Below are 13,981 nucleotides of genomic sequence, written 5' to 3'. Positions count from 1 at the left end.
TGGGCTTCATCTGCACTAGAATCTCTTTGCACTAATGCAGTAGCTTTCTAGCTATTTATCATCTCAGCCACCACAGATACATATACCTCCTGCTTTTTTAATTGACAGTGGGTATCAGATGCACGGTTTGGACCCACTGGGGCCCTGGAAGGATATCCAAGTTAGATAATAAAAGTATCAACCATCTTATTGCTTAGTGGGAAAAGGTACTAAATTCAAAGGCTTTGGCAGCATTCTTAGCATTGGGCATAGGTGGCAAATGTCCATTAAAAGAGAATGATTTACATTTGGATGAGTGAGGAAAAGAAAACACCCTCCCAATCTACTAAGTAGGTTCCAGTGTGCATGCTATTCATGGAAATCCAGTATGCTTCTAGACATACTGTAGGTGGAGACTTAAGATGGGAACTTCAGTTTTCAAAACTTTGATAACCTGATTGTGATTAGTACCAACTTTGTCTAAACTCATTAGGAAAATTCCTTTTAACAAAAAGACATCTTTACATCATTGGTGAAGTTTAATTTCTGTGTTAACTGTCACTTAAGTACTTTTAAAAGCCTTAAGTCTATATGTTGTGGAGTTGGCTAATTACTATTGTTCGTTAGCCCTGGGGTAACTCCAGTGATGTGAGCTGACTAGTGAAGTTATAAAGGGGAGGTAGATAAAGCTGGATTTTCAGTGCGACAAAGAAAAAGTTGTAAAGTATCAAGGAAGAAGGCTCAGACTTATTAGACATGGATTTTCTACTCTGCTCAAAATCTTATCAAGTGCTGAGTCCCAGCTTTTTACTCATCAGTATTGAATTAGTTGTGCCTTAATTTAACTGAATGCTCTCTTTATAATCAAGCACTTGCCCACTATGGGTGTGTCTACACTAGGAACTAACTTAAAAGTTAATTTCGAAGTTACGCACTACCTCAAAGTAGCCAGCAGAGAGTCTATACACATTTTCCCTTACTTCGATGTTAACTTACTCCATTCCTGGGCATGGAGTAGTGTGCTACTTCGAAGTTTAACTTCGAAGTAGGGTGCGTATAGATGCTCAACTTCAAAGTTGCTTACTTCGCAGTTGTACTTCAAGGTAAGTAACTTTGAAGTTATTTTTGTAGTGTAGACACAGCCTATCTGTCACAATGCCATAGACTGAAATGCAGTTTCAAAATAGTGGGACACCAATCAAGTCTTGAAGAGTGATTGGACTGATCGAGACAGAGAGCTGAAATAAACACCCTCTGCTATGGCTGGTACAAGAGAATACCTTGCTGAGAGGGTCAGGCAGTGTTCAGCATATTCAATCTTCAGGATGTTTTGGGCTTTTTCTGTCACTGGGCAGCTGACCTAGAAACAAATGATGTGTAAATGAAGGATGGAGTGATTTAAACCACCTATGGTCAGCACGCAGTAAAAATTTTGAAGCACAGGAATCTGTGAAGCTTCAACAGATTGAGTGTTTAGCTATCAAGGTCTAGTACTCATGGTGTTCTCAGTTGCTAAGAAGCTAGCATAGACAACGTAGGGAGCAGCCCAGCCCAGTGTGACAGTGGGATGCAGGGTCAGCTGGGCTGATGCAGGTGGGATTTTTGGTTCATATTATTGCAATTTGGGGAGCGTTCCATATACAGATACTGTGATAATGTCTGGGATATAGCGACGGATATAGCCAGAACTTAGGTTTGGCCCATCAAAAAGATAGGGGACAATTATTTGTTTTAGGGTTTAGATTTTAAATAACCGAAACTTATGTGGAGTTCAAGTCTTGTGTCTTGTTACCCCTGAAAGGTCACCATTCTGGGCCTGCTTCTCTCTCAGCTGTGGCACTTTCTTGCAACTATTTTCCTAGGTGAACATCCTGATCTCATTCCATCTCAGCTAGAGAACCCATTCCCAACCCCCAGCTTTCAGGCTCCAGTATGTCAGGTTCATTCCTTCTGAAGACAGCAAACGTAGGAAATCTCCACCTAATGATTTCAGCCTTGGTGTAACAGAGTGGTATGTCCCTTTAAGGGCAGGAGACGTGGAGCCAGCCCACTTTGATCACTTACCAGACCCTGCTGGGAAGAGGTCTGAGGACTGCTATAAAAGACAGAGTGGACGGGTGCAGGAAGGAGTGATTATCTCCTGTGGCCACAGAGCAGAGAAAAGAGATGCCGGGGAAAAAAGTCTCTGGGTCCCTTCAGCCTGCTTTGGTTGTGAGTTTTGTGTTTGAGTAATGAAACTGGGACCTGAAGAAAGGTCTTGAAAGGCTTTGTGGGTATGGCCAGTCCTTTCTGTCCTGGGGAGACAGGCCAGCAGTCTGCACTTGGCTCTGTAATGTATGCTGTATAACAAAGACTTATTTCTTGCTCTGTATCCATTCCATTTCTCCCTATTCCTGATTTTCTTTGTAAGTCTAGATTGCTTTCTGGGATAAAATCAACCTGACAACATAGGCTGAAGGGGGTGGACGTGAAAGTTCCCAGGACTAGGAATGACGTGTGTGAATTTTTAGGATGTACAAGGATTTAAAACAAGACTTGCTACAACCCTGGTTAGTATATTATAAGGAACAATTATGAATTGGCTGAGGACAGGGAGAAGGGAAGGGACATAGGCCTGGTCTACAGTAGGGAACAAAGTCAATCCCAGATATTCAATTCTAGCTATGCCATTAGCGTAGTTAGAATTGATGTATCAGAATCTACTTTCTGCCCTACTATAGATTGGGGTTCTTCGGGCTCATGCCGACATCCCTTAATCCACGTGATAGCGTGGAGTACCAAGATTGATGGCTAAGCCCAGAGATATCGATTTCTGCCACATCTTCACACACATGACAAAATCGAACTCTGAAAGATTGATCATGGCATGTTGAACACCAGGTAAGTATAGACATAGCCTAAAAGTAATGTCTTTTTCCTCTTTAGCTTCTGTGAAAAGTCATAATCAGTTAGTAACTCTGAATATGCTTTGCATAATCATTACCAGCCCAAATGAGCCAGCCATACTGATCTGCAAACGTTTAGGTACTCTTTTAATTGTGAACTTCGTATTTTCCTCTTTAATTCCTGGAACAGGCAAGGATTTCGTAAGATAAAATACTCTGTTTTTCTTTCAGTCAACTGGAAAATAGACAAACCAGCAAAGCATTAACAAGACAGCCAAAAAACCTCAAATATACTTTAATTCCAGGCTGTGCTTTAAACTAAACATTACCCTTATGCCGGACACAGCCAAGGAGTTCTTCAGTCGATATTTGCCATCCTTCTGAGGATATGTGTACAGCAGAACATCATTCATCTATACAAAGAGAAAGGCAAAATCAGTAGTTTGCAGTGTGTCTTGCGAGCCTAACCATTATTCCTGGGTGGGATGGATGTAGAGCCAGCAGTGATTTAACCAATTGCATAAACTGTTACTAGAGGGAGTCATGGGACACAAAGTTTAGAACCAGACTGAAACGTCTCTGAACCTTAAGATTGTTTGAATTCTGGATTTTGGTTTGGACACATTTCTGACGTTGTAAATTACTAAGTGCTCAGTGCTCCTGGAATAGCTATGTGTGTTTAAAGGAGAGGCTACAGATGATCTGAATGCATCATCTCTGCACATACTCATCCTGGGTAATTCCCTTTGAACCTGTGGCTCTGGAGCTCTTATCACTATATATGTATATTCATATTATTATTCAGAACTTGGAGAAACTGACATCCACCATCAGAAACATCTTCAGAAACTGGGTACAAGAGGTGTAGTGTGCATACAGAGAAGGCTGGAGAGAAGCAGTGTAGATGCCATTCCCTGGTAAAGGAAGTGTTATATCCTTCACAGTGAGCTGTGGAAAACCTTGCCTTATCTCTCTAGTGAGAATGCAAATAAAATATGAATAGAACTGAATAGAAATTGCCCATCTTTAAAACAGGGGTACCTCCCAGTGGTGAGATGTAATTTGTTAGTATTTATAAAGGTCTCTGAGACCCTCACATTAAAATTATTATAATTACATTCAAACTATAAACTATGAGAAGTAAGAAAAGTCTTAAGCTGTAGTCTTGCGCCAAGTGTTTACTTCTCTAATGGCATCACAATAGAATTTCCTTAGAACTGGGTGACAAATCACTTGTCATGGAATTTTTGCACCATTTACTTACTACTTCAAAAATTACCATCTGTCCTAACATTAATCTAATCATCACAGTGACACTTGCACTGTACTGATCATATTATGATTCTTAATTTAACTAGAACGGTGCATAGGCGTAGGCTACATCTACACTTGCTGGTGGAGGAGATCGACCGCTCCAGGTCAATCTTCTGGGGTGCTGTTTTGCTTAGGCATGAAATGGCACATTCCAAGGTCAACACCAACCCTAGAACTCCTCCTGAGCTGCATGGTAGTAAGGAAGATCGACAGGAGGCATGCTCCTGTTGACATTCTGCTGTGAAGACAGCACAGAAGTTGATGGCTGGAAAATTGATTTTTGGTACGTGGTTGGCATACCAAAAATTGGATAACAGCTGTCAACCTTCAAGATAAGTTTAGATGCAGCAACAGAGAAGAATTCATCACAGCATACTGGAAACTGGAGATCAGAGAGTTTAAGGGAGTTAAACCTATCATAAATTGTTCATTGAAAATCAATTGGAATAAACTGTATGCTTGATCTCACTGGAGGGATAGACCTTTTAACTGAAACTAGTGTCATCTGGGATGTCAGCAATCGCTTTAAAAAAAGGTTTTTTTTAACCTATGAAAAAGACCTTGATTTTCTTCTGTTTACTTACAACTGAGGTTCTGCGGGGGTGGGGGGGTATGTGTGTGTGAAAGCATCCTTTAAATTTTCAAAGTTTACTGGATTACAGGAGAAGTAGTCTCGTCCTTTGCCAATTAACAGGGCCACACATTTCAGGGTCTCTCCAAACCACAGCTAATGAAGGGCACTACCCACCCATCCATGCATACCTCATAAAAAACAGAATCTTCCCTAGTATGTATTGCTCTGTCTCTTTGGCTACAAAGCCTGTTTGTTTTATTTATTTTAAAAATTTAAGAAAACATTCCACTCTCGTTTAAGGAAGCCACCCTCCAGTGCATACCGTTGCCATGGCAGCTCTGATTAGTATCTCAAGATTTTATTAATCATTGATGGCTTTGTTTTGTAATTGCCCACTGAAGGTGGGGTTTGTTTTTCCTTCTGTTCTTACCATAGTGCATAAGGAAGAAATAAGAGATTGGAATCATGTAAAATCCCACTTGCAGTGACTTGTCTCAATTAAATTAGGATGCATATTTCACTATTTTCCAGGAAAGAAATATAGTGTAAAACAGCCAAAGAGGTTCGGTCTTGTCTACTGCTTTCTCTGGCTGTGTCTGCACAAGAAAACTGAACTGCAGCTAAATTAATTGATCACCTAGTACTAGCAGGCCTGCGTCCACAGTAGCTGTACTATTTCAGTTGCAGCATCGTCCCATGTCCCACATTTGTGTTCTTCTATACTATTGCAGTTCATTGGGTACCTGCCCCACAGTTCCCTGAACAGCTTCTTGAAGTAATGACTTCTGAAAGGTAATGAAAGACCCTCTGACAGGCTTTGGGAATCTCAGGGGAATTGGGCTAGAAGAGATCAAACTGCCCAATCCCTTGGCAAGTGTCTAGCTGCTGACTCTGTTTCCTAGGCCTTTTCTCTAAGGGGAGGCCACAATGAATGTTCAGCTCTTTCTCCTTGCTTGGTTTCCAGAAACTTTTGCCATGTGTATAAATGTCATAAGGATTTGACAATATTTTCCTCTTTGGACCCTATGTTGCATCCACTTATTTGAGTGGTAACTCTCCTATTGACTTGGTTTCTACTGAAATTTTTCAAAATCACTTGTTGAGAGTGTGAGGTAAGGTGGTGAGCCTTCTGGCAGTGTCTGTGAAGAGCCAGAGATGAAGACTAGCAGTTATGGAGTTTTTGTTACATTTGTCAGGCACCATCTCCTCCAGCATAGCCCATTTCTTGCAGTATCTGAGGGTGATATTCACCATGTGGAACACTGCTTTTGGATATTGATGACAATCTCATGCTTCAGGCCTACAGTGTTCTCAAGACTTGGGAGGAATAGAAATAATTATGTAAGTTAAAAGAGAGTTTCAGCAGTTCCAGACCACTAAGAAAAAAACTTCCAGGCAAAAGAGAGTCCTATGTAAACTTGCTGCCATGGCTAGTTACTAGTCAACTGGGCACTCATTTAGGATTAGGAAGTCCACAGCGGCTGCAACTGTCATGGAAGATGCATGGCAATATACAGCCTATTGTAGGTCTCTGAGATTAAGGAGAGTCAATATGCCAGAGATCACCAAGAGCTTGAAATGGTCATGGTGGTTGAACAACACAGGAGAGGTTAATTAAACTAATATTTCCATTCTGTGTCCCTCAATACATAGACACACACGCTCAGTCCACAAATACATTCCCTGTATAAGGGCACATGTACACTATGGAGAAGAACAATGCTGCCAAGGTTGATCTTCAAGAGTTTGATTTTGTGTGTCTGGCAGGGACATGCTAAATTGTACTCACAGGGTGCTCCTCACGAGGAATAAAGGAAGTCTATGTGAGCATTTACTGCCAGCAATATCCCACAGTGGAAGCTTGAATTAAGTTACATCGATTCCAGATATGTAAAGAATGTAGCTGGAGGTGTGTATCTTAATTAGACCTCCCACTTCAGTATAGATTTGGTCTAATTCTTCTCCCTGAGTTCATCACAAGCCTTTTTAAGTGTGATGTGAACCCAGTAATATTAGAGTTCACATTGAATGTTCAAACTTATGAAATTTAAGTTGACTCAGAATTAGGACAAACAAGATCACCCACCGCATAGTACTAAATAAATCCAGATGATTTATTCTGCGGAAACACCTGCCACACATTTGATGGTCCTAAAATTGTTCTGTAAAGGCCTTATGCTGCTCCAAATTAAGTGAATGATAAAACTCCTATTAACTTAAAGGGTGAAACATTGAGGCTCAAGTTGAGATTAGAGATGTTAATGTTTAACTGGTTAACCAGTGGGGGCTGCAATAGACCCCCTGCCTAACTCGGGAAGGATGTTGCTCCTGCTCTGTAGGGCCTGTTGCAGAGCCCATTAAACTCAACATTTAGCTGGTTAACTAATTAAATGAGATTTTACATTCTTAGTTGAGATGGTGTTGCACTGCTCAGAATCCTGCTAAACTCCAGCCTGGTTGTCTGGAGTGTTGAACAAAATCTCCTACCCAATGGCAGCTTCCCCCACCTCATGTCCAACACAAGCAGCTTTTGTGGAGAAACTCTTGGAAATGTGAGATAAGAGAGAGTGTTTGAATTGAAGAGTCTTGTGGGTGGGGGTCGGGGGCGATTAGGAGGCCTGCCAGCTTCAGCAGCCTATTCTGTGTTCTCTCCAAAGAGGCTCCAACATCCGTGTAAACAGAGACTGGACTCAGGAAACAGGCACCCAGCAAAACACAGCAAACATCCTGCCAGGAAACACCAGATTCAACAATACCAGCAGCCTGTACAAGACAGCCAGCTTCAATAGCTTTGCATACACAACACTTGCATAAAATACATGGATGTACAGGCCACACACAGGCTTATACACAAACACACACAAAAACACACACTATAGACGTGTCCACATGCAAAGAACAAAAATGAAACACAGAGGCTTACACAAAAATGTACATGGAAACACATAAAGCATGGTGCATGTATACATGCCATTTTAATAGCATGAGAATGACAATCCTAGTTTGATTTATTTTTAGGGTAAATTGGGGAATAAAAGTCCTCAGGCTTTTGCCCTAGCAGGTACTTTTTAGGTGAGAATCTCCCAAGCATTCTGCTTTGTTCTACTTTGACATCAGTGGGAGCAGTGTTAGGCCTCTCCTGTGCACATCTGAAATCCAATAATTTCTTTATTTTTTTTCAGTGTCTAACAGGCACATTTATTTATTTCATCCATAAAATTCCCAAAGCAAAACCCAATCATATTCATCCCATTTTAATGCACTATTTTGGCATAGCAATTGAGACATTAGGGACCATAAAAAGGATCTAAAAATTACATTTTACAAAACATTTCAGGCCAAATCCTGGTCTCCCTGGAGTGTTGCCAGTAACTTCGATAGGATTAGGGTATCACTCTAAGGCCGTGGCTACACTAGCCCCTGTCTTTTGAAAGGGGGATGCTAATGAGCCACTTCAGCAGATGCTAATGAGGCACTGCCATGAATATGCAGTGCCTCATCATCGTAATGGTGGCCATGCACATTTCGAAAGTGCCCCTTTTGAAATGCACACCGCCAGTGTAGACAAGGGCCTTTTGAAAGGACTCCCTGGATTTTGAAAGCCCCTTCTTCCCAAAACCGAAGTAAGAAGTAGGTAGGTTTCAATATCCCCATGGTATAGAGGGGGGAAAAAGAGGCACAGAAAGGTAAAGTGATTTTCCTATGATTATTGAGTGAACTAGCTGCAGACCTGAGAATAGAATCCAGGAGTCTTGACTCCCAGATCTCTGGTCTAGCCACTGGCCATTACTTTTATACAAAAGTAAAATAAAAAATGTGACTGGCCCATTAAGGAGAGACAGGTCCAACTGCACCTATGACATTCTCTTCGTGGAGATAATGAGCAGTCATGGTGCAGACTGATCATATAGCCAAGTCAGTCTTTCTGGGATGGAAATAAGAGAAACTTGTGGAGAGCTATCGGATGAGAAGGGAAACTATGTAGGAAATGCTTGGAGCCTCTCTTGCTACCAAGCTGAGAAAGACTCAGAGAAGCCCAAGAGAGCCTGGGCGGTAAGAGCAAAGCCCAAAGCGGAGTTTGAAGAGTGTCTGAATTTCCCCAGAGGGAAGACAGATCCTTGGGTAGGAGGCACTGTGCCAACCTGGGGACTGGGGACTGAATACTCTTGTATGTCCGTGTTTTGGATGGAAAAGGGCAGACTATTTCAAGACTTAGCTGGAAGGTCAAGTCACTAGAGTAACCAAACCATGGTGGAAAATTGTGAGCTTCAATCTGAGGAGAAACTGAGTTAATTTCAAGGCCAAAATCAGAGAAAACAGGCCACTCAGCAACACAGCCACTCTTGCTGTGCTGAGCACTTTTGAAATACTGGTGACAGTTGTAGGTGTGAGCCCTTCTGAAAAGTACATTGTAGAAGTCAACATCTCTCTCTCATTCACACAGCAATCACAAGTGCTGTTTAAACTACTGGGAAATCCCAGTGTGCACAAGTTCATCTGTAGTTCAGGGCCATATTCAGTCTCTAGCAGTCATGGCAACCCATGATATGATATAAGAAAGGCAATACACCAATGAAATATCCTTACCAAGAACAAATGCCGAGGATGCCTGTTTTTCCTGGACACTTTCATCAGTGTTCCTTCTTTTAGAAACTCCTGAGGGAGGAAATGGGGCTATCAGTATCATTGCTGTGAACACTTTAAAGTGAAGGAATTGCATTAAATATCTTTTGCCTTTACTGGAGAAGATTCCCGTCTCTGTTAGTCTGATCCTCCTCATTATAATAAGGGCTATTCATTATTTAGATCAGTCCTATCTCTCTTGGATCAACCAAGTGTGAGCATTGCTCCTCTTTACCATTTACTTTCATACCAGTGCTAAATCTTTGTCATGGACAGGACTATTTCTTGCTCACTTCACTTCCCCACTGTCAGATCTGTTTATACAGAAATGACTGTCTACAGTAGTGGAGCCTACATGTAACATATGCCAATAAAAGGACATTCACTTTTTAAGATATCCCCCTACAATCACACACACATAAACACACACATAAAAAAAAGCATAAGTAGCACACATAGCACCGTAAGTATATGGTCCTCCCAACAGTAAGACCATGGACTACTAGATTCTGATCTCAGTAACGTGATTAGATCCAGAGTAACTGTTGAAACCAACAGAATTAGTATACATTTACAGTAGAGTCTCAGTATTCGAGAATCTATGGCTTGTGAATTCAATAATTTGTGAGTGGCTGGAGCGGCTGCTTCCCCGGGATTCTGAGACATAGAGTGCCAGCGGCCACCACTTCCCCGGAGCTCTGGGGCATGGAGTGCCATAGGCTGCTGCTTCTCTAGGCCCCAGACAGGAGCACCGGCAGCCACCGCTTCCCCTAGGGGCTTTGGGCAGGGAGCACCAGCAGCTGTCGCTTTTCCAGGGCCCCAGGCAGGAGCACCGACAGCCGCAGGCTGTCATATTCGCAAAATTCAACATTCACAGGGGTTCCCAACATGGAACCCTCACAAATTTTTAGATCCTACTCTATGCTGCTGTAAATAAGATCAGGATCTGACCGAGTATTTCCTTCCAGAATAGTTTACTATTGAAGGGTCCAATCCTGCAAATCTTATGAATTAGGGATGGTAAAATCAGGCCCCAAGTTTAAACATTACCTAACAAGTGGTAGTCACAATAGTAGTATGTTAGAGGAAAAGATAGATGACTGCTGTAGTGGTGAGATTCTGAGGTTCCTTAGATTAGCAGTGTGCATACTTTCAGAGAGAAACACAAAGTTTTCATTTTAAGATATTGTTATACTGAAGGGAAGTTCCATGTTTGTAAGGCTCAAAAAAGGAAGCTTAAGCAGAGGGATTGAAGGAGCTGAATTATGCAGGCTTGAAAGTAGAGAGAATCAGTTTGAATGTGATGTGGAAGACAAGGCAATACTAGTGAAAAGATATTTAAAGTGTGTGTGTGTTGTGTGTGATACAGACAAGTCTATTTCTGTATCACTTGGAAATGATATATCAGTGTTTCCCAAACTTAAAACATTCACGTACACCTTTCAGGACTTCGGCCTTATCAGCCTATTCCCTCTCCCAGTCCTTATCTCCTGATTTTCAGTCATTTATTTTCTGCCACCTATCCCTTGAAATCCTTTCCTGTACCACTTGTGGAATGCATACCATACTTTGGGAAACACTGTATTACATTAAAAGTACCTCTGGGGAATGAGAATAATAACAACAATGAAAACACGTATCAGAGAGATAGCCGTGTTAGTCTGTATCTTTGAGAACAGCAAGAAATCCTGTGGCACCTTATAGACTAACAGATATTTTGGAACATAAGCTTTTGTGGGCAAAGACCTGCTTTATTAGATGCATCTGATGAAGTGGGTCTTTGCCCATGAAAGCTTATGCTCCAAAATATCTGTTAGTCTATAAGGTGCTACAGGACTTCTTGTTAACAATGAAAACAGGTCATTTCCCCTCACTCCAGGCTCTTTACCCAGCCCAGTACAACTACAAAGTTCTCAGGCCAACCATCTATACTTGCCAGAATTTGAAAACTTGAAACATGGGCGTTACGGGAAAAAAGCAGTTCCGACATGCACTGTACCAGTGAGCTTTGGGGCAGCTAGAGCATAACACCGATAGCTAGTTTGCTGAGAAAATAGGGGCTGCTCCTGCCTGCGCCTCCCCGCCCCACCGTCACTGCTAACAAGACTTGGCATGTCTGTCTCAGTGCTGACAGAGTGAAGGCCTTTTACATAAACCAGTGCTTCAGCACTTATCAGAATGTCCCAGTAAACAACACCTGTAGACATGAGGTCTGAAATCTCACCACCCACACAAACAGAAATAAAGCTGGTTGAAAACAATGTCCTTATCAGAGGAGGGCCAACTGCAGCACTCACCCTTCCTGGCTGGAGGAGGTTGCTTTGTCCCCTGACGCTGTGTTCAATATTTACCAGTTTCTGCAAGTTTTCCTGAGGGAGAGAAAGAGAATTTAGGAGGTAGGATGATGATGATGATTGTTCTTTAGACACCCTCCCCCCCCCCACCCTCTCCACCTTCCTCCTGATTATTTTATTTCTCTGACCAAGAGATAACATTGATATTAAGCAGTCTGATATCAAAAGAGACAGCCAGACAGATTTTAAGCCCAGATAGACAGCTCAGGGCCTAACGTGGGGCTTAATTGAGCTGCTTCCCCACCTGTGAGTGGGTTGCCATATATCTGTCTGTCCATGGCACTCACACTCACTGCTTTCTATCCAAACACAGTGCCCATTACTGATAGAATAACTCTGTAGTGATATTTTTCATCCACGAACCACCCCTATGAACGCACCCCAATGGGTCCATACATCACTGTCTCCTTTTACCCAATGGCTGCTATTGCTGATGTGACAAGGGTAATTGAAAGAATGTCTTTATGTTTTAGAACCATTACTAGGATTGTCTGGGGTTTTAAATTCAGGATTAATGGATTTGCACCAGGGGTCTGTAAGGTTAACTAGAGAGCAGGTAAAGAAGCCAATCCTTACTTTCAGCCATCTTGCAAAGATCAGGGAGCTCATTACCAAAGCCTGATAGCATTAACTGCTTACCTAGTGTAAGTATCACAGGCACAATCGGTAAGCACTGGTACACGGTATCAACTTATCACCCAACGGGGTTTGCAAAATGAATCTAAGCAAACCTATTCTCGCATTAAAGGGGCAGTATCCATCAGAAGGGACCTATTTGTGCTGGGGGAAGGGACAAGATTTTAGTTATTGTAATTACTTTTAAAATGTTGGTAAAGAGTTTCTGTCAGTCTCTCAGGTCTCTTCTCTTTTATAGGGTAACCCCCATCCTCCCTTGCAGCTTTTTATTTAGAATATGGTGCTGTTATAATGCTGGATACCAAGGAAACTGTATGACAAACTCAGGTGATTCAGTTAGGATTTCTACTGATCATTCTTGCACTATGAGACCAAAAGTGACTGCCCAGCAACGGCTCTGAGACGTCACTGGAAAATAACAAAAAATTAGGACTGTGCTGCCCATACTAGTTGCTTTTGGGCTAAAATTTCAGCTGTCTAGCCGTGTAAGCCACAGAATCTGTAATCAGCTTTGGGACCATCCTGATGCAGGTCACTGTAAAGAGGGAAAAATGCTTTGTTGTCTAACAGCTTTTCTGTTTTGACTTCAGTTTTTTTGCTATGGTAGACAGTGGGCTGCTTTTCTCCCCTCCATTAATCTACATCAGGATATTACCTATGTTGAATCAGAGTCAAAGGGATTGCCTGGGTATAAGTCAGATCGCTTGTATGTCTCTCCATTGACTAGTACAGAGCATGTTATATTCTTTCAGGGTCATTGACAAAGAAAAGAGTTGGGTTAAGTAGGTATGTCTATGACCTAGCCCACAGAGATTCAGAAGGCAATATTCATTATGCATCCAGTTTAGTCTTTCAAGATCTTTGGATTATGCTAAAAATATTTCAGGCCAATGCAATGTCTTACTGCTGAGACAGGCAGCAGCACCAACAGCTGCCATGGGCCCAGGGCAAGGTGGGAGGGGGCCACAGCTCTGTGCCCCGAAAGGGGAGGGGCCCAGGGTGGTTAGCCCTCAGCACCTCCCAGATTGTGGTGCTGCCCCCTCCCCTCACACAGCCAGATGCAGCTGGAGCAGAGCTCCCATGGTGTTTCAAAGGGGCCTGGAGCTGCCAAAGTAGCAGTGGTGGTGGCTGAAGCTCTTGGCCCCTTTGAAATGCTGGGTAACTGCCCCTTTTGCTCCCTCCTGCCCCACCCCCCATTGTTGCATCTGGTGACAGGACATGGTGCGCTGCAGTTCATGATGGATTGTTTTTGTCCTGCCCAATGCAGTGCGTTTACCTTCCTGTTAAATAACAGACAGAAACTGAGACTAAAACCTGAACTGAAAAGTTTTACTTTTCCAAAAGACTGTAAAGCAACCCAGATCAGCAACACACTAAAGACTGTGCGTCATACTCCAAGGATTTTATATGTTTGCAAGCTTGCTAAGTGTCAGGATAAATTGCCTAGGGTGGCTGTAGAATCTCCATCATTGGAGATATTTAAGAACAGGTTAGATAAATATATAATAGGGATGATATAGATGGTGCTTAGTCCTGCCATGAAGGCAGGGTACTGGACTTGAAGACCTTTTGAGGTCCCTTCCAGTTCTAGTGTTCTATGATTCTGTGATCTTATT

General features: G+C 42.3%; 1 protein-coding gene across 4 annotated transcripts in view; it reads right to left on the bottom strand.

Moving 5' to 3' along the window:
- The window catches only part of FGD5 (FYVE, RhoGEF and PH domain containing 5), a 174,293-nt gene that overhangs the window by 28,278 nt on the left and 132,034 nt on the right, over nucleotides 1-13,981 (bottom strand). For all 4 annotated transcript variants that reach the window (XM_075004989.1, XM_075004987.1, XM_075004988.1 and 1 more), the window contains 4 exons: nucleotides 11,673-11,744; nucleotides 9,340-9,408; nucleotides 3,194-3,277; nucleotides 1,260-1,339 (listed from right to left, as the gene is read on the bottom strand). In XM_075004989.1, the coding sequence (XP_074861090.1) occupies nucleotides 1,260-1,339; nucleotides 3,194-3,277; nucleotides 9,340-9,408; nucleotides 11,673-11,744 (305 nt within the window). The remainder of the gene's footprint in view (nucleotides 1-1,259; nucleotides 1,340-3,193; nucleotides 3,278-9,339; nucleotides 9,409-11,672; nucleotides 11,745-13,981) is intronic.

The sequence above is a fragment of the Carettochelys insculpta genome, chromosome 11 (assembly GCF_033958435.1).
Source record: "Carettochelys insculpta isolate YL-2023 chromosome 11, ASM3395843v1, whole genome shotgun sequence".
NCBI lineage: Eukaryota > Metazoa > Chordata > Testudines > Carettochelyidae > Carettochelys > Carettochelys insculpta.
The sequence above is the reverse complement of the archived record's forward strand: the minus strand, read 5'-3'. Positions and strand labels throughout refer to the sequence as shown.